Source organism: Benincasa hispida, chromosome 10 (genome assembly GCF_027475165.1).
Source record: "Benincasa hispida cultivar pf3 chromosome 10, pf3_genome.v1.1, whole genome shotgun sequence".
Lineage (NCBI taxonomy): Eukaryota > Viridiplantae > Streptophyta > Magnoliopsida > Cucurbitales > Cucurbitaceae > Benincasa > Benincasa hispida.
Genome location: NC_143487.1, coordinates 20,220,771 through 20,245,816, shown reverse-complemented (window position 1 = coordinate 20,245,816; position 25,046 = coordinate 20,220,771). Strand labels below are relative to the sequence as shown.

The 25,046-nt window shown below is 38.1% G+C and overlaps 1 protein-coding gene across 5 annotated transcripts; it reads right to left on the bottom strand.

The window, feature by feature from the left end:
• Positions 1-262: 262 nt before the first annotated feature.
• ATZW10 (centromere/kinetochore protein, putative (ZW10)) lies at positions 263-23,967 on the bottom strand. Of its 5 annotated transcripts, none has more exons than XR_016523929.1 (15): positions 23,262-23,958; positions 22,726-22,863; positions 22,227-22,397; positions 21,171-21,332; positions 20,506-20,739; positions 20,278-20,427; positions 19,010-19,102; positions 18,770-18,865; positions 18,384-18,512; positions 18,201-18,278; positions 1,919-1,977; positions 1,602-1,760; positions 1,373-1,520; positions 1,192-1,274; positions 263-701 (listed from the first exon to the last, which is right to left on the bottom strand). XR_016523929.1 is itself a non-coding variant. In XM_039047003.2 (14 exons), exons 1-14 carry the CDS (start codon positions 23,817-23,819, stop codon positions 618-620), a joined length of 2,283 nt encoding a protein of 760 aa, XP_038902931.1. In that variant the 5' UTR covers positions 23,820-23,967; the 3' UTR covers positions 263-617. The 5 variants fall into 5 exon arrangements, 2 of the variants coding, with proteins under 2 accessions (XP_038902931.1, XP_038902933.1); XR_016523930.1 differs by having other exon boundaries at positions 287-701; positions 1,919-2,047; XM_039047003.2 differs by lacking the exon at positions 1,919-1,977 and having other exon boundaries at positions 23,262-23,967.
• Positions 23,968-25,046: the final 1,079 nt, after the last annotated feature.

The window sequence follows — 25,046 nt, the reverse complement described above, 5'->3', positions numbered from 1 at the left end:
CAATAAACTAACTGTAAACTAAAAATTTAGATGTTAATTTACCATTCACATGAAATCTTAAAGATAAAAGTGTCCTTTTAACCTTAATATAGTTAAGGTTTGTTGACATTTAACCCATGGCTTTATACTTCTTGGGACGTGCTTTACTTCTATTTATCCACTATAAATTCATAGGTTCACGAATGAATAAATGACATAAAAAAAGACCATTTATGGAATGTTTAATTTAACTTTTCAAGTATTTTGAAACAAAATTGAATTATTTTGAAGATGCAGACTTTCGAAGTTTTTATAATAATTTACTTTTTATGTTAACTCTATAAACAATAACAAAAAACCTGGTGCCAGTAATGGTCCTCATTCTCACATTGCCATGTAACAAACATGAAACAAATAATTAAAGCCTTTAAGAGTTTTCCCCCCAAAAAATTGGAAGTAACTACAACTGTCTCCAAAATCTTTCACAAAATAAAGGCAAGGGAAATGGATCGATTTGTCTGGAAGTGAAACTGTGTCGAACTGTCAACTATCTTTCCATCGCAACTTGTTAGTTGTGCCAACACTGACGATTGATCAGCTCCAACCACAAATAGCTCGCTGGAAAATAAGTCGAATAATTAAGATCTTGTATTCTCTATCCTCCATAAGCATTCTTTCCTCAAAGGGGAATCGGCAAATATGGCCTTGATGACATCCTCAACCTATAAAAGTGAAAAATTTTAAGTACTATACATTTGACGTATAGTATAATTAGATTCAGACTTTGAGTGACTGATACACGCAAAGGCACTTGGCTTAAAAAGAAGTACAATTGACGATTTACATTGAAAAATACAATTTATTATTCTTTTTTCTTCTCAGAAAAAATACTTCATTAATTTATCTACAAAAATTACTTCATTAATTATTTGCTGACACATGACTGGTGTAAACGTACAAAATTTTACTTGACCCTAAGCGCTGTGTAAATTAGTAACTTGTAAGGGTAATGGAAATTTTGAAATTAAGGGGTAAAAAAAAACTATCTTTGCAATTCTCTCCCTCATCTCTCTGATTCCTTTTGTTTTTCATTTTTGGTTTCTCTCTCTCAAACATCTTTATGCTCAACTGGTTAATGTATAGTCAAAGTCCCATATGCCAATATACATATATATATAAAATAAAAAGAAACGTGTCATGATGAACACATACCTCAGATGCGGTAAACCCAGAGATGAGCAACTCTCCAGTTTCCCATTCCGTCGTAATGGATACGAGGGGCATATCTAATAATTCTGCAAATATTACAGACAACAACAATAGGTTATTAATTTCAAACATCACATTTTTCATACAAATTGATGAGAGCAGACGGTGAAAGCATGGGGCATGCCTGCGAGTTTACGGAGTTTTCTGAGAGATGGTATAAGAACATCATGACTGTACAAGGAACTCTCCTCCAATTTCACTTGATGTTTTGTAGTCAGGGTCTCCAATAAAGGTGATATGCTGTCTAACATCAACTGAATGAGTCTTTGAAGCTACAAACACAAAATTATCCGTCAGGCAGCTTCATTCAAGTACAAAGGTCAAACGCTAAAAACGCTAATGCATATCTGTACCTCTAATGTTTCTTCTACAGCTATGTCATCTAAAAGAAGTATGTCTTTCGTGATTCTTGATAAAACCGACTCTAAGACTGCAGACAGGCATCTTCTGTACTTGGAAGGTAACAAGAGTGGCTCCCAGATAATATGTACTTTCTCAAGAATGAACAAAACCTAATCCACAAATTTTTAAACCCGTTAAAAAGAGAAAAAAAAAAAGGATAAAGACAACAGCAAAAGGAATGTACGTTAAGAAAAGGATCCAACAAAGCATAGTAGGTCAGTATGTCTGTTCAATGTTCCGATCAATAAACTCTAAATTCAACCTTTACCTTTTAAGTAGAAGCTTTGTCTCCAAGGGAATGGAGTTTTCCAAGAGATTGAGATGTTCCTGGATACAGTTTGGCAGCTCAGTGTTTCTGGAGCTCTCTCCATAGAATGTCAGTACCCTCTGATCTTTTCTAATTTGCCCATTGAAAAGGATCTTCGTAACTTTTTTCATTTTTTTAGATAAACTTTATTTGTTATTAATATTATTATTTTGATGTCCATGCAGATCAAACTTCAGAAAGAAAATAAACTTTATGTTCTTGGATACAGTTTGGCAGCTCAGTGTTTCTGGAGTCTCTCCATAGAATTTCAGTACCCTATGATCTTTTCTAATTTGCCCATTGAAAAGGATCTTTGTAACTTTTTTCATTTTTTTAGATAAACATTATTTGTTATTAATATTATTATTTTGATGTCGATGCAGATCAAACTTCTGAAAGAACTATAGCACTGCTAAAAAATTTGGAAGGCTTCATCGGGGAATTTATAGTTACAGTTTTTTTTTTTTTTTGGATAGGAAACAAATTTCATTGATGTATGAAATTTACAAAAAAGGGCCGAAGCCCAAGCCAATGGAGTTACATAAGATTTCTCCAATTAGTCAAAAGGGAGGAAATGGTGTATGTATTAAATAAAGTGCTTTTACACCAACTCATAGCATGAAAGATAATAAAATAAAAAAAGCTATCAAAAGAGCTTCCCTTACCAGTGAAGAGGCACTTGTTTCTCTCTTTCCAAGTAGTCCATAAGAAAGCACGAATCAGATGCATCCACATAACTTTCTTTTGTTTTGTGAAATGATGACCAATGAAAGTGTAAGGTAACGATAGTGTCATTGGAGAGGGCAGTGATCCAACCAAAAGAAAGGAAGATTTCCTTCCAAAATCAAATTGACAGCATATGAAGAGGTGGCTAGTCGAATCAGGACCAGACTTACAAATGTGGCAACATTAGGGAGAGATGGTCGTGTAGGGGAAGCGATTCTGCATTCTGGCACTAGCGTTAATGGCATTGTGGCTAATTTCCCAAAGAAAGAATTTGATCTTTTTTGGGTATGAGTCCTTCCATATAGCATCATGGGTCCGATGAATCCAAATCAGCCCCCAGAACAATGGATAGAGATTTTGTGGAGAAAGAACCTTTGGCATCAGGACCCAAATCTATTTATCCCTGTTAGTGGATAGATGGACACTGTGAAGGAAGGTCATAAGATCAAATCATTCATCAATCTCTTCATCCTTCATATTTCTCCTATAATAAAGAGACCAACCCTGTCTTGGGTCCCACGGATAAAAAATGGAAGACCCTTTTTGTGTGGATTGGCGAAATAAGCTGGGGAAAGCTTCTCCAAAGCTTCTTTGAGGGGGGAGGTCTTGATCCATCTATCATTCCAAAGAGGTATTTTTCCCATTACCCACTTTAATTCTGACTTTTCCAATTCTGACTTTTCCTTTAAGAAGATTCATATGCTCCATTCTCTCCATGGTCCCCTAATATAGTTTGGAAAAGTGTTGTTCGGCCAAGACTTTAGAGGAGTCTCCCCATATTTAGCTTCAATAATCCATTTCCAAAATGCCCCATCCTCGTGGTAATATCTCCAGACCCATTTAGCAAGAAGCACGATTTTTATTGGTCAGACTTTGAAGGCCAACGTGCCCTTGTGCATGTGATCAATAACCTTAGACCATCTAACAAGGTGTGACCCCTGGTGTAATGATCCCCCTTCCCATAAGAAGTTCCTAAACAGTTTCTCCATTGTATTGGCCACCGTGGAGGGCAGCTTGTATAAAGACATAGAAAATGTGTGAAGATTGGATAATGTAGCTTAGAGGAGTGTAAGATGACCACCCTTGGAGATTTGTTGGTTCCATGTATGGAGCCTCTTTTCGACCTTTTCAACAATAGGATCCCAAAAGGACACATATTTGGGTTTTCCAAATAAAGGGAGCCCAAGATAGGAACAAGGCCAGCGACTTAATTTACAGTTGTATTTAGTAGCAATCAATCCCAGCTCCTCATAGGGTGTGCAAATACCCAGCAATTCAGTCTTGCTAAGGTTAATGTTAAGACCAGAAGCCATCTCGAAGGAATCGATGGTGTCAAAAAGGTTATCGATGGCATCCATGTTGATGTTAGAAAAAGGATGGTATAGTCAGCAAATAGAAGATGATGGACCTGTAAAGAGCTATTCCCAAGACAAAAACCTTTAATCCGGCCTTGAGAACTAGCTTCAATAAGCATTATGCTAAGGCAATCCAATGATAATAAATAGGAAAGGAGACAAGGGGTCACCTTGTCTAAGGCCCGGGAAGCTCGAATCTTTCCTCTGGGGCAGCCATTAATCAAGATAGAGAAGTTAGAGGATGAAATACAACCCCTAATCCATTTACACCATGTAGGGCCAAAACCCTTTGCCTTAAGAACAAGGTCGAGGAAATCCTAGTCAACTTTATCAAAAGCCTTCTCTATGTCAATTTTTACTATAATCCCTTGTTTCTTTCTTCTGGCATAATCTTCAATGATCTCGTTAGCAATCAAGGAAGCGTCAAGAATTTGGCAACCCTCAACGTAAGCAGATCGAAAGTGAGTAATAGTATGTGGGAGCACTTTCTTGAGTCTCTCATATAAGACTCTGGCTATGATTTTGTATTGGCAAGAGATAAGGCTAATGGGTCTACAGTCACCCACAAAGCGAGCATCAACCTTTTTGGGGATGAAACAAATGCATGTTTCATTCAGGATTGCGTTAATAATACCTTTCTTAAAAAAATTGTGGAACACACTCATAGTGTCTTTCTTGAGGATGTTCCAATTTTTTTTTATAGAATTCAACAATAAACCCATTTGGTCCAGGTGGTTCGTGTGTTCTAAGGTCTCTGATAACCGCCAATACCTCACACTCAGTGAACGGTAACTCAAGCTCTCTCACCTGTTAAGAGACATTGGATCCCAACTATCAATCAGTGGAAGATGCCTATGTCCATTGTCTTTCGTATAGAGAGTCTCATAGAAGGAAACAAATTCGGTCACAATCTCGTCCTCTATAAGGAGATTAACCCCATCTCTAGATAGTAATCATTGTGTTCTTTCTCTTTCAGGCATTCATAAGACGATGGAAGTATGAAGAATTTATGTCACCATCTTTAAGCCATCTATTCTTACATTTTTGTCTCCAAGAAATTTCCTCTTTTGTGTTTATGAAGAGGATATCAACCTTGAGCTGTCGTTTCTTTCCTGTGTCTGAGGGAGAGAGAGGGCCCAACTCCTCTAAACTGTCCAATCCAGCCAAGTCGAACAATAGCGGGTTCTTCAAAGTCAATAGGCTTTGAAAGGTGGTCTTGTTCCAATCCTTGACAATCTCCTTGAAGGCCTTTAGGTTTTGCATAATACCATGTGCCAGCCAATCAATCGGGGGGTTTTCTTTCCACCATGTATTGATCAATGGGTGGAAAGTACAATGCTCCATCCACATATTTTCAAAGCAAAACAGAAGGGGCCCCATCTAATTATATCCCAACCATAGTAAAATTAGGAAATGGTCAGAGGTAGGTTTGTCGAGCCGCTTCACCGAGGCCTCCTTGAACTTAGTCATGATGGGATTTGTGATACGAAATCTGTTGATAAGAGTCATCGTGAGGTTTCCTTGCCCATTAGACCAAGTGTAGAGTCCATTGGCTGGGGGAAGATCAGTAAGGTCGTTATTGACAATAAAAGAGTTCGATTGTCTCATGCTTTTATAATCGGCCCATCCCTAGATTTTTCATGCCTCCATCGGGAAACATTGAAGTCATCGCGTACGATCCAATTATCAATACACAATGCGGTAAGATCCTCCAATTCCTGCCAAAAAGAAGGTTTGTCCCTGTAGTGGCAAGGGCCATAGATCTCAGACAACTCTAAGCTAAATTCGTCAGCAATAGTAATGAGGAGTGTAAAAGTATATTGACCTTTGGTGATATCCGAAATAATGAAAGCGGGATTGTTCCACATGATGAGAATGCCACCGGAAGTTTTGTTGGCTTTTAACGAGGTCCATCCAATATTGCAAGAGCTCCATTAAGATTGGATAAGAAAACTGTCAAACAAAATAGTCTTGGCTTCTTGTAGAATGACAATGGTCAGATTATGTTTCACAATCTCTCTTTTGATGAGAGCTCACTTTTCCCATTCTCGAAGGCCTCTAACAATCCAAGAAATAACAATCATCATATAGAGGGAGACCCACCGATAAGAGAGGAAGAGGAAAGCTTGTCATAGTTGATGGAAGAATGGTGCCCCAATAATTCCCTGATGAGAAGCTTCTGTTTTTTGACTGTTTTGTGATTTTTCTTATCAGCAGGCATCGCCATGATACAAAACTTTTTCATAAAAAGCCATGGGAGAAGAAATTTCAAATATTGACTAAGGTCTTTTGGGCAGTCTTCAAGGTCGGTCTCCAGTTGTTGGTCAACTTCCTTACTGTGGAGGTGTCAAAATCTCCTTCCATCAGAGCTTAGAGCTTGGCCAGTATCAGTAGTGGCAAAGATGGGGCAGAGGTTGGTGGTGCGGAATTAAGAGGCAAGGGGCTTGATAAGTAATCATAGGTGTAACTTATAGTCATAGTTATAGCAACTATAACTTTTGAGATTAATGGAAATTTAACATGATATCATAGTAGATCCTAAGATCAAATCTCTACTATATTCCATATCATTCCTTCTCTGTTTTTAATATTAATAGTCCCTGCATTAAGACTTCTTAATCAAACAAGAACCCATTCCATTTCCATCTGAGAGGATAATGAACTATAAAATTAGGTTGACCTAATTAGATGGTCAGGCTTTTGAGATTAGTACATTTATAATTAGAACTATCCTTCTCTAGCTCCGTTCACCATGGCCCAACCACCACCGATCACCCCTTCTTCTTCCATCACTCGGTCTATACATATCGACCGGAAAATTTTCTCCCTCACATTGATCTCTCCATCTAACCGAAAGCACTTCAAACTCTCGGAACAAACCCAATCCAACATTCATTCACCCTTTTTTTTATCTCTTGGAAATCTCTTGAATGGCTAGCCTCCTCCTTCCAAGCTCTGTTTAAGGACTCCTGCAACCACAGATTTTTCAGAAAGTTGATTGATGATGGTGATACTCTTTGGCTTGAAAAACACAGCAACAGATATGGGTATTTTGCCGAGCTTACCCTTTTAGAGCAATCTGGACGCCGTTCCATTATCCTTGTCCCTACTATGAACGACAAAAGAGGCTGGTTTTCATTATTTTCTTTGGTTTAAGACTATCCTAGGAAGTCCAACTCACTGAACAATGCAACATTTAGCACTACTACACATACTTATAAGGCAACCGTTCAATCAAGAAGCATTGCAATTTCCAACAATGACATTCCCCCATAAACTCTTGGCAGTTCCAGTTCCTCCCCAACCCCCTTGCTACCACATTTAAACTAGCAAGATATGGTGGTTGTTTGGAGGTTTGCTTATAATGATTCTTGGCCGAGTATCCGAGCTTCCCTCCAAACTTCTCTATCATCTCGATGTACTATCAACCCCATCTCTGATGACAAAGCCTTGCTACATGTCTATAGTTCGGCAATCTCTCAAAAACTATGTGCTAATTCAGATTGGACAACCATTGGCCCTCTCAAACTTAAGTTTCTCTCACCATCCACAACTTCTTTCCAAAAGCAAATGGCAGCATCACATGGAGGCTAGAGTGATGTGTTTCATCTCCTGATTACTCATTGCACTGAAGCGATCTTTTAGGCACATTGGTGACGTGGTGGTTTTGTTCAAATCTCAAATCAAACAGAATGTGGATTAGTTCTTTCTTTTGCTCGCTTGAAGATCAAGGAAAATATGTGAGGCTTCATTCCATTCGAAGTTCGTCTACCAAAGGAATTTGATCTCGGTCGAGCTGCTTCGCTCCTCTCCGACTGGCAAAAAATTATTGGTTCGAACTCAATCAACCGGTGTTGGAGCTCAGGGACAGCGGTAGACCTCTTTTTCTCCACAAGGAAATAGCATTAAGGGGGTTGCTGAAAACATGGATCTCATTGATTCTCGATTAAATGAAAAAGCCAAGTTCATAGTTTTTGAACCAAGTCAATTAGCCCCTCCCTCTCTCTCCCCATATCTGCCACCTTTGACCAAATCTCCTACAATTTTGAAGAAGATAAATCCCCCTCCTTCCCTCTCCTTAAATGACCAAACTATGGGCCCACCATCTGACCCTTTACCTCTTTCCAATTCAACCGAAAACCCTAGCCACAATACTTTTACCGAGTCAACTCCATCATTTAGTTTCCAAAACCAACCTAACAACCCTTCCAATTCGTCTTCTCCCTCCTTCACACAACCCTCTTCTTCCGCAGTTACTTTTAGCGCAGGTCCACCACTTTACAAGATGGTACTTTGCATTCCACCTCAACCAACAAACAAAATCTTCCTTTTACTGGTTTTCATACTGAAGGTTACTTTTCCAGCACCTCCAAAGAAATTGAATTCCCTGCTCAACCCCTCGATATGGCCATCTTTGGTGATCGACCGATTGACACTAACCACCTGCCAATACATACTCTTCAGCCTCTTCCATCAGACCTAAGTCACAATCAAAACCCCCCACTTTCTTCTCCTGTTAACCACGAGTCCAATTCCTCTTTACTTGCCCTTCACCATCAACCATTCAACCACCAGCCACCATCTTCTCCTCCCTCCTCACCCATCAATCTCCATGATTTGGCTTCCCTATTGTCCCTCCATGGTTTATGTGTAATGACTATTCCTCTTATCCCTCCTCTACCTCCAAAACCAAGAAAATCACTGATACCATTAATAAAAAAACCAAAGCTTCAAAGGGAATTGCAAGGACTTTTTATTCGTTCACTATGATAAATCTGCCACTATGGCATTTAGGGAGTGCTCTTCCGAGAATCCATGAAATTCCTCACATGGAATGTCTGCGGTCTTAATTCGTGGAAGAAACGTGCTTTGGTTAAGAAGCTAATTCAACAACATAACCCTAGTATTGTTCTTCTATAAGAAACAAAGTTGTCATCTGTTGATTCCTCATTGATTAAATCCTTATGGAGTTCCTCATCCATTGGTTGGACTGCTCTGAACGCTATTGATTCGTCGAGGGGTATTCTTATTCTTTGGAGTGAGCCTGACTATACTATCCTCAAGGTTATTCAGGGCCGCTTTTCTGCTTCAATTCATGTATCTTTTTCTGATGGTTTTCCTTTCCGACTTTCGGCAGTTCATGGCCCTTCTGATAATGCTTTTAGATTTGATTTATGGCAAGAGCTTGATGATTTAGCTGGTTTAGGGGGTGAAAATTGGGTCATTGGTGGTGACTTTAAGGTCATTAGATGGTCTTGGGAAAAGTCACATGAGAGAACAATTTCCTCTAGCATGCGCGCCTTTAATCAATGGATGATTGATTATCAATTACGAGATATTCCTCTGTCGAATGGTTTCTTTACGTGGTCGAGCTCCGATCCTACACAATATCTATCTCTAGTTGATTGTTTTCTGCTTATAGAGAATTGTCTCCGTAAATTTGGCACGGTTACACTCAAACGTTTGAATCGTATCACATATGACCATTTTCCATTGGTCTTATCTTCTAGAAGTATTGATTGGGGTCCTTGCCCTTTCAGATTTGAAAACCCCTACCTTCAAGTGCCTTATTTCCGTCCCTTTGTGGAGAATTGGTGGAATTGCCACCCAATTACTGATTGGCTTGCGCATGGTCTTATGTTGAAGCTTCAGGGTTTAAAAACTATTATTCGTGATTGGAATAACAATCGACACAGTGAGGTTACTAATCTCCATTCTCTTGTCTCGCAGTTAACCAATTTAGATGCCCTGGAAGACAAAGAGGCCCTTAACGAGGAACAGCTTAATAGACGTTGTATTCTTCGTGAATAGATTGCAACCCTGACTATTCAAGATCACATTCATTGGTAGCATTATGTAAGACCTCAGATAATTTACACCTACAAAATAAGGAGTAAAAAGGGAAATATTAAAGCAGCCAATGGAGAGCATGGAAAGAAAGTGGGAGAAAAGGTGGAAGGGACCACGAATTGGTTACAAAAGGGGAGTATGATCAAATGGCAGGGTAGGAAAAGAATTATCTAAAAGTTAGTGAACTTTTAGGAGAGAAAACCAGCTCTCTCGAAGGTGCTGGGTAGGGTCATTTCCTTGTTATAGTTTTTCTTCTTTTGGCAAGACAGGGGAGAGTGATTTCAAGGGTGAGGTTGCTCTATTTTTGGGGAAGGATCTGAGTTGAAGAGGGAATGTTGTAAGGAAGGAAGAACTGTTATATAAATAATAGCAAGAAAAGAGTTGAATCTATCTTCTTCTTCTTCTTTTCTGTTTTTTTTTTTCTTTCTTCTGGTGCTCTTTTTTTTTTTTTTTTTTTGTGCTTTGTATTACAGTTTACAAGGGAGGAGGACGAAAGATTGTGAGTGAATCTTACAAGTGGTATCAGTATCAGAGCCTGCTTCATCCTGGGGCGTACACGAGCTATGGCTCAGAAACAAGTGGAAGAAAGGCTGGAAAAAAAATGAAAAAGAGGTTTTGGAAATGAAGGAGATGCTGCTGGGTTTATGCAAAAACATAGAGAAACTGACAGAAGAAATGAGGGAGAGCAATGCAGCTCGAAAGGTTGAGGAATCGGGCGCTTCTGATGGGAGAAGGATGAAAATGAAAGGGATAGTTGATGAATCCGAGTCAAATACCAACCAGGGAGGCGGAGGAGCAGATAAAAGCAAGTATAAGAGGCTGGAAATACCCGTTTTCGCTGGTGAAAACCCTAAATCATAGGTGTATAGGGCAGAACATTACTTTGAGATACATGAATTGTCGGATCAAAAGAAAGTTAAGGTTGCTGTCATCAGTTTTGGGCCGGAGGAGGTAGATTGGTTTAGATGGAGCCACAACCGGAGACCTATTCAAACTTGGGAAGGACTAAAAAAGAGGATGTTCGAGCACTATAGACCTACTGAAGAAGGAAGCTTAGGCGCGAGATTGTTGAGAATAAAGCACAAAGGGACCTATGCAGAATATTTGAAGAAATTTGTCACATATTCAGCACCCTTGCCCGACCTAGCTGAAGAAGTCCTTCGAGATGCTTTTGTGCTGGAACCAACCTTGAGGGCCGAAGTGATTAGTAGAAAGCCAACCACACTTGAAGAATGTATGTATGAAGCCCAACTTGTAAGTGACCGCAATGTAGCACTGAAAATGGCACTAGCAGACTTAGGAGTCGTTGGGCCATGAAAGAAGGAAGGCTTAGGTAGGGAAAATCTGAATGTGAAGAGTGGGAAGAGTATGGAGACACAAGGGATCAAAAGAGTTACCCTACCAGTGAAGAACAACTTTGTGAAGAAGGAACCAACCATGGTTGTCGGATAGTGAGTTTCGCGAACGGTTAGATAAGGGATTGTGTTTTCGTTGTAATGAGAAGTATAGTCCAGGCCACCGATGCAAGCTGAAGGAGAACCGGGAATTAATGTTATTCATCACTAATGAGAATGAAGAAATTGATCTGGAAAAGGAGGGAAAGGGAGATCCACCGAAGGAAGAAGAAAAAGAGGAAACGGTCGAAATTACCTTGAGATCAATCTATGGGCTGTCAGCAATGAAACTGAGAGAGAAGATGAAGGGGAAAGAAGTCCTAGTTCTGATTGATAGCGGTGCCACGCACAACTTCCTGCATAAAAGGTTAGTGAATGAACTAAAAATACCTATGAACAAGAAGAATTTCTCTGTAGTCATTGGTAATGGAGACACGATAAAAGGAGGAGGAATATGCAAGGCCATTAGCCTAGAACTACCCAACCTCAATGTGAAAACTGACTTTTTGGCAATTGATTTAGGTCAGATGGATGTGGTATTAGGGATGCCCTGGCTGTGTACAACCGGATTCATGGGAGTACATTGGCCAACCTTAACTATGTCCTTTAGGGCTGGGGATTCACAGGTCATTTTGAAAGGTGATCCATCCCTAACTAAGGCTGAGATATCCATTAAAACTCTCACAACATCATGGGAAGAAGACGACCAAGGCTTCTTGGTAGAATTTCAAAACTATGAGTATGACAATGAAGACATATTTGAAGAAATAAAGGCTCTTCCTCCAAAAAGGGCCATTGACCATCGTATCTTGACAAGTAGAGATCAGAAACCAATCAATGTTAGACCACCACTTCCAGAAGGAAGAAATTGAGAAATTGGTGGAGGAAATGTTGAGAGCAGGGATCATTCGGCCAAGCCACAGCCCCTATTCCAGCCCGGTCCTATTAGTTAAGAAGAAAGATGGAGGGTGGAGATTTTATGTCGACTATAGGAAACTAAATCAAGCAACAGTGGCTGACAAGTTCCCTATACCAGTCATTGAAGAGTTGTTGGATGAGCTACATGGATCAACAATCTATTCTAAGCTAGATTTAAGGTCATGGTACCATCAAATCTGGATGAATGAAAAAGACATTGAGAAGACAGCCTTCCGAACACATGAGGGTCACTATGAATTTCTTGTCATGCCATTTGGACTCACCAACGCACCAGCTACATTTCAATCATTGATGAACCAGGTTTTTCGTCCTTTCCTACGTAAATTTGTGCTTGTTTTCTTCGATGACATATTGGTCTATAGTCCTGATTTATCTACACACGAAACACACTTGGGAGTGGTCTTCAATGTGCTTAGGGATCACAAGTTGTTTGCAAACCAAAAAAAATATACTTTCTGCCAGGAAAGAATCCAATACTTGGGCCATTGGATATCATCGAATGGAGTATTAGTTGATAATGGGAAAGTTAAGGTTATGAGGTAATGGCCACCACCTCAAAATGTGTCTGAAATGAGAGGTTTTTTGGGGCTTACAGGATATTACAGACATTTTGTGCAAGGATATGGGAACATAGCAGCCCCTCTCACCAAACTCCTCAAGAAAAATGCCTTTGAATGGAATGAGGAAGCAAATCTAGCCTTTGAGAATCTGAAGCAAGCAATGGTCACAGCACCTGTACTAGCTCTTCCTAATTTTTCTAAGAGTTTTGTGATTGAAACGGATGCATCAGGGACTGGCTTAGGGGCGGTTCTCTCCCAAGATTCGAAGCCTATAGCCTACTTCAGCCAGAAACTGTCAACAAGGGCCCAAGGAAAGTCCATTTATGAAAAAGAGTTGGTGGCAGTGGTGTTAGCAGTGGAAAAATGGAGGCACTACCTACTGGGAAGTAAGTTTACTGTTATTTCAGATTAGAAAGCCTTGAAATTTTTTATAGAACAACGTGAAGTACAGCCTCAATTCCAAAGGTGGTTAACCAAACTACTTGGTTACAATTTTAAGATTCTTTACCAACCCGGATTGCAAAATAAAGCTGCAGATGCCCTATCAAGAGTGAGAGAACAAGGGGAATTGTGCACTCTATCAGCACCTACTATTATCGATGTTGAAGTGGTTTTAAAAGAAGTAGAGGAAGATGAGGAATTAATTCAACCAGAGCAGAACCAAAGGGCGTATAATTTAGAGACTACGAAACAAAGATTCGAATGATTAGGTGGAGTAGTCTTTTCATTTTCACGTGCAATATTCTTTTTTTGTAGGGATACATCACCACATTGAAGGAAGACCCGGAGAAAATACCAAAATATAAGTGGCAGCACGATCGCCTAACCTACAAGGACAGATTAGTTCTATCAAAAATGTCTAGTCTAATCCCTGCCTTGCTGCATACTTTTCATGATTCGGTGTTAGGAGGACATTCGGGGTTCTTGAGGACCTACAAAAGGATGAGTGGTGAACTATACTGGCCCGGGAATGAAGACAGATGTAAAAAAATATGTGGAAGGCTGCGAAATTTGTCAAAGAAACAAGTTTGAGACGCTTACACTAGCTGGCTTACTTCAACCTCTACCAATTCCTAACATGATATTGGATGATTGGAGCATGGACTTCGTGGAAGGGTTACCAAAGGCTGAAGGATATGATGCAATAATGGTGGTGGTAGACCGATTGAGTAAATATGCTCACTTCACTCCTCTCAAACACCTTTTTTCAGCAAAGCAAGTTGCCGATATATTCATTAAGGAAGTTGTAAAACACCATGGAATACCCCCTATCCATTCTAACCGATTGAGACAAAATCTTTGTGAGCAACTTTTGGAAAGAGATGTTTTCAACAATGGGGATGAAACTTAAAAGAAGTACAACATTCCATCCACAAACTGATGCACAAACGGAGAGGGTGAACCAATGTTTGGAGACCTATTTGCGTTGTTTCTGCAATGAGCAACCAAGGAAGTGGAATAAATGGATAGCTTGAGCAAAATTGTGGTACAATACCACCTTCCACATCTCTATTAAATCCACCCCCTTCCAGGCAGTCTATGGGAGACCACCACCACCTTTAGTCAGCTATGTAGATCGGAAAACATTCAACAATACCGTGGAACAACAACTACAAGAGAGGGATCTAGCACTCAATGCTTTGAAGGAGAATTTGGCCATAGCCCAAAATAGAATGAAAAAACAAGCAGATAAACATAGGAGAGAACTAAAATTTGAGGTAGGGGAAGAGGTGCACTTGAAGCTAAGACCTTACCGACAGAAGACATTGGCAAAGAAAAGAAGTGAAAAGCTAGCTCCAAGGTTCTATGGGCCATATGAGATAATTGATCAAATAGGAGAAGTTGCTTACAAATTAAGTTTACCACCGGAGGCTGAAATACATAATGTTTTTCATGTCTCTCAACTCAAAAAGAAGCTGGGACAAGATCAGCAGGTTCAACAACATCCTCCAAGGCTAACTAGAGAGTTCGAATTACAGACTAAACCCGAGACTGTCCTAGGGGTCAGGTGGAATGGGAGTATGGCAACACACGAATGATTAGTAAAATGGAAGGGGATGTCGGAAAATGAAGCAACCTGAGAAGACGTGAGTATACTCAACCAACAATTTCCTCACTTCAACCTTGAGGACAAGGTTCATTTCGAGAAGGAGAGTATTGTAAGACCTCAGATAATTTACACCTACAAAAGAAGGGGTAAAAAAGGAAATATTAAAGCAGCCAATGGAGAGCATGGAAAGAAAGTGGGAGAAAAGGTGGAGGGGACCACGAGCTGGGAGGAGAGAGAGGAAAGGGAGGACCACGAATTGGTTACAAAAGGGGAGTACGATCAGATGGCAGGGTCGGAAAAGAATTATCTAAAAGTTAGTGAATTTTTAGAAGGAGAGAAAACCAGCTCTCTCGAAGGTGCTGGGTAGGGTCATTTCTTTGTTATAGTTTTTCTTCTTTTGGCAAGAGAGGGGAGAGTGATTTCGAGGGTGAGGTTGCTCTATTTTTGGGGAAGGATCTGAGTTGAAGAGGGAATGTTGTAAGGAAGAACTGTTATATAAATAATAGAAAGGAAAGAGCTGAATCTATCTTCTTCTTCTTCTTTTCTATTTTTTTTTTCTTTCTTCTGGTGCTCTATTTTTCTGTGCTCTGTATTACAGTTTGCAGGGGAGGAGGACGAAAGATTGTGAGTGAATCTTACACATTGTTACAAGCTGAAATGGCTTCTTGAGGGTGATGAAAACACACGGTTTTTCCAGAGAATTGTTGCTGCCCGACGTCATAAGTCCTCTATTACAAATTTTCTCCAGGGAAGGCACTAGTCTTTTGACTTCTCATGATATTGAGGCTGAATTCTTGTCTTTTTACTCGTCTCTTTTCAAAAAAGACATGGGTCAGCGTTTTCTTCCAACTAATCTTTAGTGAATAACTATTTCTTCCTCACAAGCCATAGACCTCAAGCGTCCCTTTACTGATGATGAGGTATTTGTTGCTGTCTCCTATCTTGGTGTTAGTAAATCTCCTGGTCCAGATGGTTCTACAGCTGAATTTTTCAAGTTGTTATGGACTACTCTTAAAACTGATATGATGTTAATCATTAATGATTTCTACAATTCTAGGGTTATAAATGTGAAACTAAATGAGACTTGTAACTACCTGATTTCTGGGAAAGTTGACTCGAGATCTGTTTCTGATTGTAGGCCTATTAGTCTCATTCTTTGTGCTTACAAGATTATTGCCCATGTTTTATCAAATCGTTTGAAGAAGGTTCTTCTTTTAACCATCTTGCCCAATAAGCTTGCGTTTGTGGCTCACAGACATATTTTGTATGCCTCCTTGATGGCGAATGAGCTCATTGATGATTGAACTTTTAGGAATAAACCAAGGGTTGTCTTAAAACTGAACCTTGAAAAAGCCTTTGACACGATTGATTGGGATTTTCTTGACTCGGAGAATAAAAGGTTTTGGTTGTCGTTGGCGCAATGGATCAGAGGATGCAACACTAGTACGAATTATTTCATCATTATTAATGACCGCCCCCATGGCAAGATTATTCCCTCACATGGCATAAGACAGGGGGACCCTCTCTCTCCCTTCTTATTTATTTTAGTTGTTGATTGTTTGAGTCGTCTTATTGACCATAGCTCCACATTGGGTCTTATTAATGCTCATCCTCTTGGTCATTCATATTTTACACTAACTTATTTACAGTTTGCTGATGACACTATGTTGTTCTCTACTACTGAGAGATTTGCCATACACAACTTGTTTGACATTGTCCATATTTTTTAATGTACTTCAGGCCTTAAAATCAATCTTGCTAAGAGTGAGCTTCTTGGGATACATATCTTTGACTCTGATTTTGATTGGTTGTTGCGTTCTTTTGGTCGCAAACGAGGTTTCTGGCCAACTTCTTATTTAGGGCTTCCTTTGGATGGTAACTCTAAATTTGTTTTGTTGTGGCAGCCCGTGATTGAAAGATTTCAACATAAACTACATAATTGGAAGTATTCATATGTTTCGAAAGGGGACCGTCACACACTCACTCAAGCTACTTTTTCTATCCTCTCAACTTATTTTTTGCCTTTGTTTTAGGCTTTTTCCTCTGTTATTAATTGCCTTGATAAGTTGGTCTATGATTTTGTTTGGGGGCTCTCGTGGTGATGGGGGTGTGCATAATGTGAATTGGGTGGTTTCTCATCGTCCTCACTCCTCAATTCTTGGGCAGCCTTGGCATTGGCAATTTTAAACATCAAAATTCTGCTCTTCTTGCGAAATTGGCTTGCCGTTTTTTAACTAAGCATGACACTTTAGGGAGGAAGCTCCTTGTTGCTAAGTATTATTCCTCTGATTGTGTTTGGCCCTCCCCTATCTCTAGTGTTTCTTCTAGATCACCTTGGAGGTACATTTGTCAATTTACTGAGTTGATTACTAATCGAGTTAGCCACCGTATTGGTGATGGTTCTTCTACGTCTTTCTGGACCAACTCTTAGCTTAGTTGTGGTGTCCTTGCCACCACTTATCCACGGCTTTTTTATCTTGTACAGCAACCTGAGGTTACTGTTGCTAATGCTTGGATCTCTTCTATGTCTGCCTGGAATTTGAACTTACGTCGTAATCTTACTGAGTTGAAGATTGTTGAATGGGCTTCATTATCCCTTCATCTGACATTCGTCCAATTGCATTCCTCCCCCGACACTTGGTTGTGGCTGCTTGATCTTTCTTTGGGCTTTACTGTTAAGTCTCTTATGTCTGATCTAGTGAGTGATCTGGATTTAGGTTTGACTAATCTTTACTTGGTGATTTGGAAGGATAGATATCCTAAGAAAATTAAAATCTTTCTTTGGGAACTCGGCTGGGGTGCTATCAATATTGCTGGTCATTTGTAGCGCCGTATGCCTTATATGTCTCTTTCTCCCTCTTGGTGTCATATGTGTCGCAAGCATGCTGAATCGTCGGTTCATCTATTTTTCCACTGTTCTTTTGCTACTGGCATTTGGATCTTCTCTTACCTCTTTTTGGTTGGTCTTTCACTTGTCCTAATGACATTTTCGATGCTTTGGCCTCAGTGTTAGTGGGTCATCCTTTTGGTGGAACTAAAAAGGTCATTTGATTGGCCTTTATCTGCGCTTTCTTTTGGTGCTTATGGGTGAAAAGAACAGACGACTTTTTCATAATACTTGTTTTTCTACTGCTCAGTTTTTTGAGTTAGTTTTGTTTTATGCTTTTTCATGGTGTAAATTAAAGCACCCTTTCACTCATTTCAGCTTATCTTTCTTAGTTAGAAATTGGCAATCCCTATTGTAATTTCTTTCATTGGGGTGTTCCCCATATGCTTATCAATAAATAGTTTCTTTTACCCCAAAAAAAAAAAAAAAAAAAAAAAAAAAAAAAAAAAAAAAGAAAGAGAGAGCGGCAAAGTTTTTGCTACCTGATCTATGCTGAACTTCGCAGATTCAAATTGTTGCCTTCTATGTGTATTGTGAAATCCATCTGCACCATCTATAGCCTACTCCAAGGCAAACACAGTCAAAATCAGAAAAGAAATATATTGATCTTTAATTAGGAGATCTAATCCCAATTATCAAACAATGAGTTTCCATTAGCTTCAAACCTCGTTCAAGTTACAAGTTATAAGCTGAAGCTGTTTTTGCATTGTTTCTTCGGCCATCTCATGAAACCTTGGAGCCATGTCAACAAAGACAGCATGTTCTATTAGGAAATCTGGGAACTCTGATCGATACTGAAACATGAGGTAAATCAGATCTGTTACATTCAGCACACAGAGAACTTCTAAGCCTATTTCAGATCTAAAGGTCCTTTCCTCCTTGCGAAGAATTTAAACCAAAATAAGAACCATCAGAAATCAAGAAAAAGAGAACTTCAGATCACCCAAAGACTGGATTTGACCCTAAGTTGTGTAGGAGGGAGTGGGAGAGGACTTGATGATTTTTAAGAAAACATTTTAACACATAAAAATGCCAAAATTACATATTGTACCTCAAATGCAAGTCCAAGTATCTCCTGAGACAAATAAAGGCAGTCATTGTGCATGAGAACTGCAACATGATTGACAGCATCAAGCTGTCTTTCTAGCTTCACAAATAGCAAAGGTCATTATATAGTGATGGATATGACAACAAACATGCAAAGAAAATTTCCAGTTCAAATACAATCAAAGTAAGATGGAACCAATTGCCCACAGTGAACTGTTTTAAGGATACTGCTTCAAATGCTCACCTTGACTGGAACAACAACTTCATAAAGGAGTATGGCATCCCTAGCGGCATGATAAAATTCCAAAGCGACTCTGGTGGATGACAAACAAACATCCTACAATCAGAATTACATATTTTCATTACTATATGATCAGAATCTGCATAGTCAAAATTACATCCCAATTACTGTAAAAGACATTTGGAAATATTTGTCAACAATCAGAGGTAACCTATATCCAGAAAGACCTGTCAAGGTAAACTTTACCAAGTATCTAAATGAAAATAATTTAAGATGATTGATTTTCTTTTGTTGTTCTAAATAATGTCTTATCTTATTGCATGCTTAATTTCAATAATCCTTTGCACGAAAGTAATATCTCCAAGCTTAATTTCTTATCATTCTTTCCAAGAGGGCTTTTCCTTCACTAATAGTTAAATGTGTTTTCACTTCTCTGTCCCACTGGAAGCAGCGTTGAATTCCTAACTAGATTATATGGACGTCTGTTTAGTGTTTAATACAGTCCTAAGCCCTTCCAGTTATAAATTGAAATACCTCTCTTCAGCAGATGTTCTCACTTCTGCCATTCCCATGCTACAACATATGGAATGCTTAGAAGTTAACTGACCATATTAAAATGTCCTAAATACACGCAAAAGAACAAATAAATACCAAGTGTCCATAAACATAAATGAAATTCATTTCTAAGTCTTTATTGAAATAAGTCATTTTTTAACGGTATAAGAATTGGTTGCTTGAAGGCTTGGATAGCCACGCCTATGGTGGAAAAGGGAAAGTTCTTTGGAGATGTGCAACATGGTCTCTCTTGGGGTGTTTATGGAATGAAAGAAATAGTTGCATTTTTGAAGTATGCTTCTTTTGATTCTTTTTGGACTCTTGTTCAACGTGTGGCCTTTAGGTGGTGTACTAACTATACCAATCTTTTTTGTAATTATAGTCTTTTGATGATATCTAACAATAGGAAGGCTCTCCTTCATTAGTTCCTTGGGAAGGGGTCTTCTCAACCCCTTGCCCTTAGGTTGTTCTTCCGCCTTTTGATAAAATATATATGAGTGGTGTACTACTATTAACTATACCAATATTTTTTGTAATTAGTCTTTTGATGATATCTAACAATAGGAAGGCTCTCTTTCATTATTTCCGTGGGGAGGGGTCTTCTCAACCCCTTGCCCTTAGGTTGTTCTATATATGAGTGTTTCTTATATATATATATATTTATTTATTAATTAATTTAAAAAAAAAAAAAAAAAAAAAAACAGGTATAAGGCAACCTGTAGTGTTTGATGAATTAGCTCCATCAGTTTGGCGGCAGCTTCAGACACAACACATCTCTCAGATAGGAAAAGTAAGTCAACAACCTGATTTGAAGAGCTTTTAGTCATTTCAGTCCCCTTTTGCTTATCACCTTTGATTGTGAGCTCCTGTATTCATTTTCATTACATAAAACAGACCATACTATAATAATTATGAGGGAATATTATCATGTCCTAAGAACTTACTTTAGGGACAGAGAAATCGCATTTTAGAAGCAAATTTCTGGCCTTTGCTAAAATTTCTTTCCTCTTCCCAGAAGCAAAATGAACCTCCACATTTTCAGCAAAATTACTCAGCCTTTCATCATTTGCATCAGATGGAGAAATAAACATCATTTCCTTTAATGTACCCTCAAATTTGGATGTACTTTCAACAATCTTCTGAAATCCAGCAAGCTTTGAAGCATCTTTTGGAACTACCTGAAAAAGTTTTTTTTTAAAAAAGTTATAGATTCTACCTTAAGTATCTCTTCCTTTCCCTCTCTTTATGATGCTATAATATTCATCATTGTCATTAGGTTCTGAGATTTCAATTCATGCCCATATTAAAAGCTAGAAAAAGGAGGAAGAAGGTCACTAAATGCGACCACAAGAACTTGTAGCCCATCAGTCTCTGACCTAAATATATTCTAATCAGCTCCCGTAAATAAATAGATTTTTAAATACAAAATGGTAAATCGTGTCCAACCAACCACATCCAAATTTACTATCCACATGATATTGCAAGGTTTCACGTGAAAAATATCTATATTACAAGTCCCACGACAACCAACAAATATGCATCACCTAGATATTTAAAACAGAAACATGTTAATTCGTCTTGCTTATGTTAAGGAATTACAAGAACAAACCTTCGAAAGAAAACCAGATATAATCAATTCTGACATCCGAGGCCATGTTAATCTTCCAAAACGTTGAATCCAAGAACTATTTTGATAACATATGTGTCTGTAGATGAACTTAACAATCCGAGTTACCTCTGAGTATATGGTTTCACCATCAACGTTCTCAATCTGAAGATAATAAGAGATCGAAGTTAACTTTCTGAATAAACAAAATATCAAAAACAAGCTTCAAGACATCATTTAGTATAATTAAGCAGAAGTTAATTTTTTTGGCCAAGCAAGAAATGGGAGAATAGAAGAATGAGAATTATCACCCTCATTTCCATTAATAATTATAGTAGTCGATTAATGACATGATTTCAAATTTGTGGTAGAAGCACCAAAATTGAGAACCATTTGCATTGTTGTAAAGAATGTCATTTTAGTGCATGTTTGGGAGTGATTGTAAAATCTTCACAATCACTTTTATCATTTTTAAAATCACTCTTCAACACATTTTTAATCACTCAAAATTAATTTAATAATATATTTTATGTTTTTAAATGTAATTTTTCATATCATCATAATTAACTTTGAAAGATTAAAAACATATTTCATAGTGATTTTGAAAATGATAAAAGTGATTTTAGCCATTTTAGAATTACTCCCAAACATACCCTTATTCTCTCATGTTGTCCCTTCCTCTACCTTTCTTTTCCTTTTTTGGGTTCTAATGAACTGAAATTGAGTTCTCTTTCCAAACATTAGTAAACAATGTCAAGGGACATCTTCAATTCTAATTCTAATTACAAAACAATTAAGCACAATACGAAAATCTTATTTATATCCCACAGTTTCCTCTGTTGATGCTCTCTCATGCTCTTCATTCATATTAAGAACATGAAGCTTGCTGTAATCTTAGGTATAAGTTGATTGATTATATATTTTCAAACTGATATTATACACTTAAGAAAATAATTAGCTCTCTCGAATTCCATCCGCTATCTAGAATTACTTCTGTATGAATAATTAAAGGAATAAACACCAAGCAACACAGCTATCCAACAGTGGAAGATTATTAACCTTTTCTAGGGATGGCACTATCTTCAGGACTGCTATACGCTTTCCTTCACCATCATGATTTATTTCTTCCACATAAGATATTGGTGAGCCACAAGTTAAGGCCGGAGAAACAACAAACTTGATAATCAAATCAGCCACTTTGGCGAGGCCATAATCCAATATACCAACAACCTGTTATGAAGGGTTCAACTGAATTAAAAACTTTTATTACTTAAGTAAATGAAAGTTCAGAATTCGGGACAAACAAAAATAAAATGCTCCAAAAGGCTAGAGGCGAAAAAATTAGAATAGGAGGCTCCAATTGTTGACTCAATTACAAATCGCAATATATTTCTATAAAAAACTTACTATCCATGTAATGGAAAATGCTGAAATTTCGAAGAACTTAAAATGTGAAAGCTACAATTAAATAATTAATGAAGGCTGGCCAAGTCCAAGGAAATTTATATCTAGTAAGTCTCTAGCAAAAGTAAGGGAGTAAAAGGGAGACTATGCTTACATCCATTGCTTCCAAAACCGTGCATAGCTCAATCCCATCAATTTCGTCAATACTTGACCAGTATTTCACTTCAAGAGTAATGGATTGCTGATCAAACCTTACTGCATGTTCCAGGATTTTCACAAGCAAGTCTTGAATCTATAAATCCAAATGCAAAATCTCGAAAAGATAAAAGAAAAATTAATGTGAAAAACAAAACCACCGAAGTATCATTTAGAATTGACCAAACACAACTGACCCAAGATCATCTAATTCAAATTAAAATATATCTACACCTTGACAAATTAAGTTAAAGAATTGAAATCTATCCAATTATTGAAATCTACACTATGAAAACTATACGAAGATTCATAATCATCTCGAGGTCCATTCATTTTGTGAGCTGTTAAACTGGCATTTTAAATCATCAAAAGTCTCAACATAATATCACAACTTCAGGTCATTTCCAGTTTGTACACTTGCTGAAGAAAATATAAAGTGCAAGTATCAATGTCTCATACATAAACATCTTCCAAATACCAAAGAAGTTCCCATACCTCCTCAAAGCACTGGTGCCACTCCCTTTTCAGTAGCCCGTAAACCAAGGGCTCTCCATCTTTACAGTCGTCGTCATTGTAAATCCGTAGAGCATTCTTTAGCTCTCTTACTTCCTCGGCTGCAAATTTGAGCAATCCTTTCCTTGTTGCTTCTCTAACACCCTTCAACCTGTCATCCATTTTCACAATTACCTTCACCAACTCCAACAGTTCCCTCTTCTCCCTCGCGCCCTTCGTCTTCTCCTTCATATCATCGATAATCTCACGCGTCTTGGCCTCAATCGGGCGGTCAGTAGTCAACTCCAGCACATTCGACACGTCCTTGGAGATTTGTTGATACTGGCAAACTGCGTCATTGCAGAGGGAAAAGAGGTCCAAGAATTCTTGATGGTGAGAAAGTAAGTAATCGCGTATCTTAGTTTTGATCTGAAGAGAGTGGGACTCCAGGCGGTTGACAAGAAGGCGGAGATCGGGGGCGGAGAGAGGCGCCGTCGGATCGGAGAGGTCCTGAGCCGAGAGGAGTTCACGTATATCAATCGAACCGAATAAGGCCTCCATGTCTGAATCCGGTGGACGTTGAAAAAAGCAGTCGCCTGAAATTTGAAGAACCGTGCTGCCGGAACTGGATACAGCGACGGAGCTTGAATGGCATTTGGGAAATTGAGATGCGGATTGTGGGAAGTCAGATACTAAGCTGAGGGACAAAAGACTTGTCGGTTCAGTTTGAACGACGTGTCGTACGTAACAATCCGTTGATACTTTCTTTTTTTTTTTTTTTTTTTTCCTTTTGGGAAAATGATAAAAATAACACGGATAAATTTACAAAACTAGCATGTTTTTTTTTTTTTTTGAAGTTTTTCTCATTCATCTCGAGCGAAATCTGCTACCAAGATTTAGTTTTAAAAAAATTCTAACTTATTGATTGTTTTGGACCTCGATATATCTCAGCCATATTAGACACCAACATTTAGGTAAAAAAAAATCCAAATGTTACAAAATCTTCCTAAATCATTCTAAAATTAAAAAATCACACTACCAAATATTACACAATTTGAAGAAATTTGAAAAGATAATTGGTAAATTATCTAGATAATCAGTAAATCAATATAAAAATTCGTGTAAATATAAATTGAAGGTAAGATTTGTAAGATTTTATATAAGATTTGGGAAATATTGCAAGAGAAAATTCGAGAAGATGTAAGAGTTGGTATAAGATTTGAAGAGATCACATATAATTTGAAATAGATCTCGGTGTTCATCCCAGGTAAAAAAACATCGACGTTCTAAATATTTTGGGTTGTCTCGGTGAAAATTCGGTCATAATTAACACCGAAATTCATATATTTAAGCTTTCTCGGTGGAATATCGGGCAGGATTAACATCGAGATTTTGAAAATTCATATAATTGTGAAAACACCTAAAGATTTGAACAATTACGTAATAATTTGACATAATATTTAGTAAACATAAGATAACTTTTGAAAAGATATAAGATTTGATATGAGATTTGGAAAAATTACATTAAAAAAATAGCAAATCTCATAATCAAGCAAGATGTATTGAGAAGACCCAAAACAATTGATAAAGTAGAAAATGTTGATTTTTAAACTAAATCTTGGTGGCCGATCTCGCCCGAGATGGACCGAGAAAAACTATTGTTACGAGTTTTCAAAAAGCATGCTAGTTTTATAAGGTAAAAACCTAAACATGCTATTTATGACAATTTCCCAAAGATATATTTTGACGATTTGCGTTGAGTTTCAAATTTTAATATAATTTTAGGTT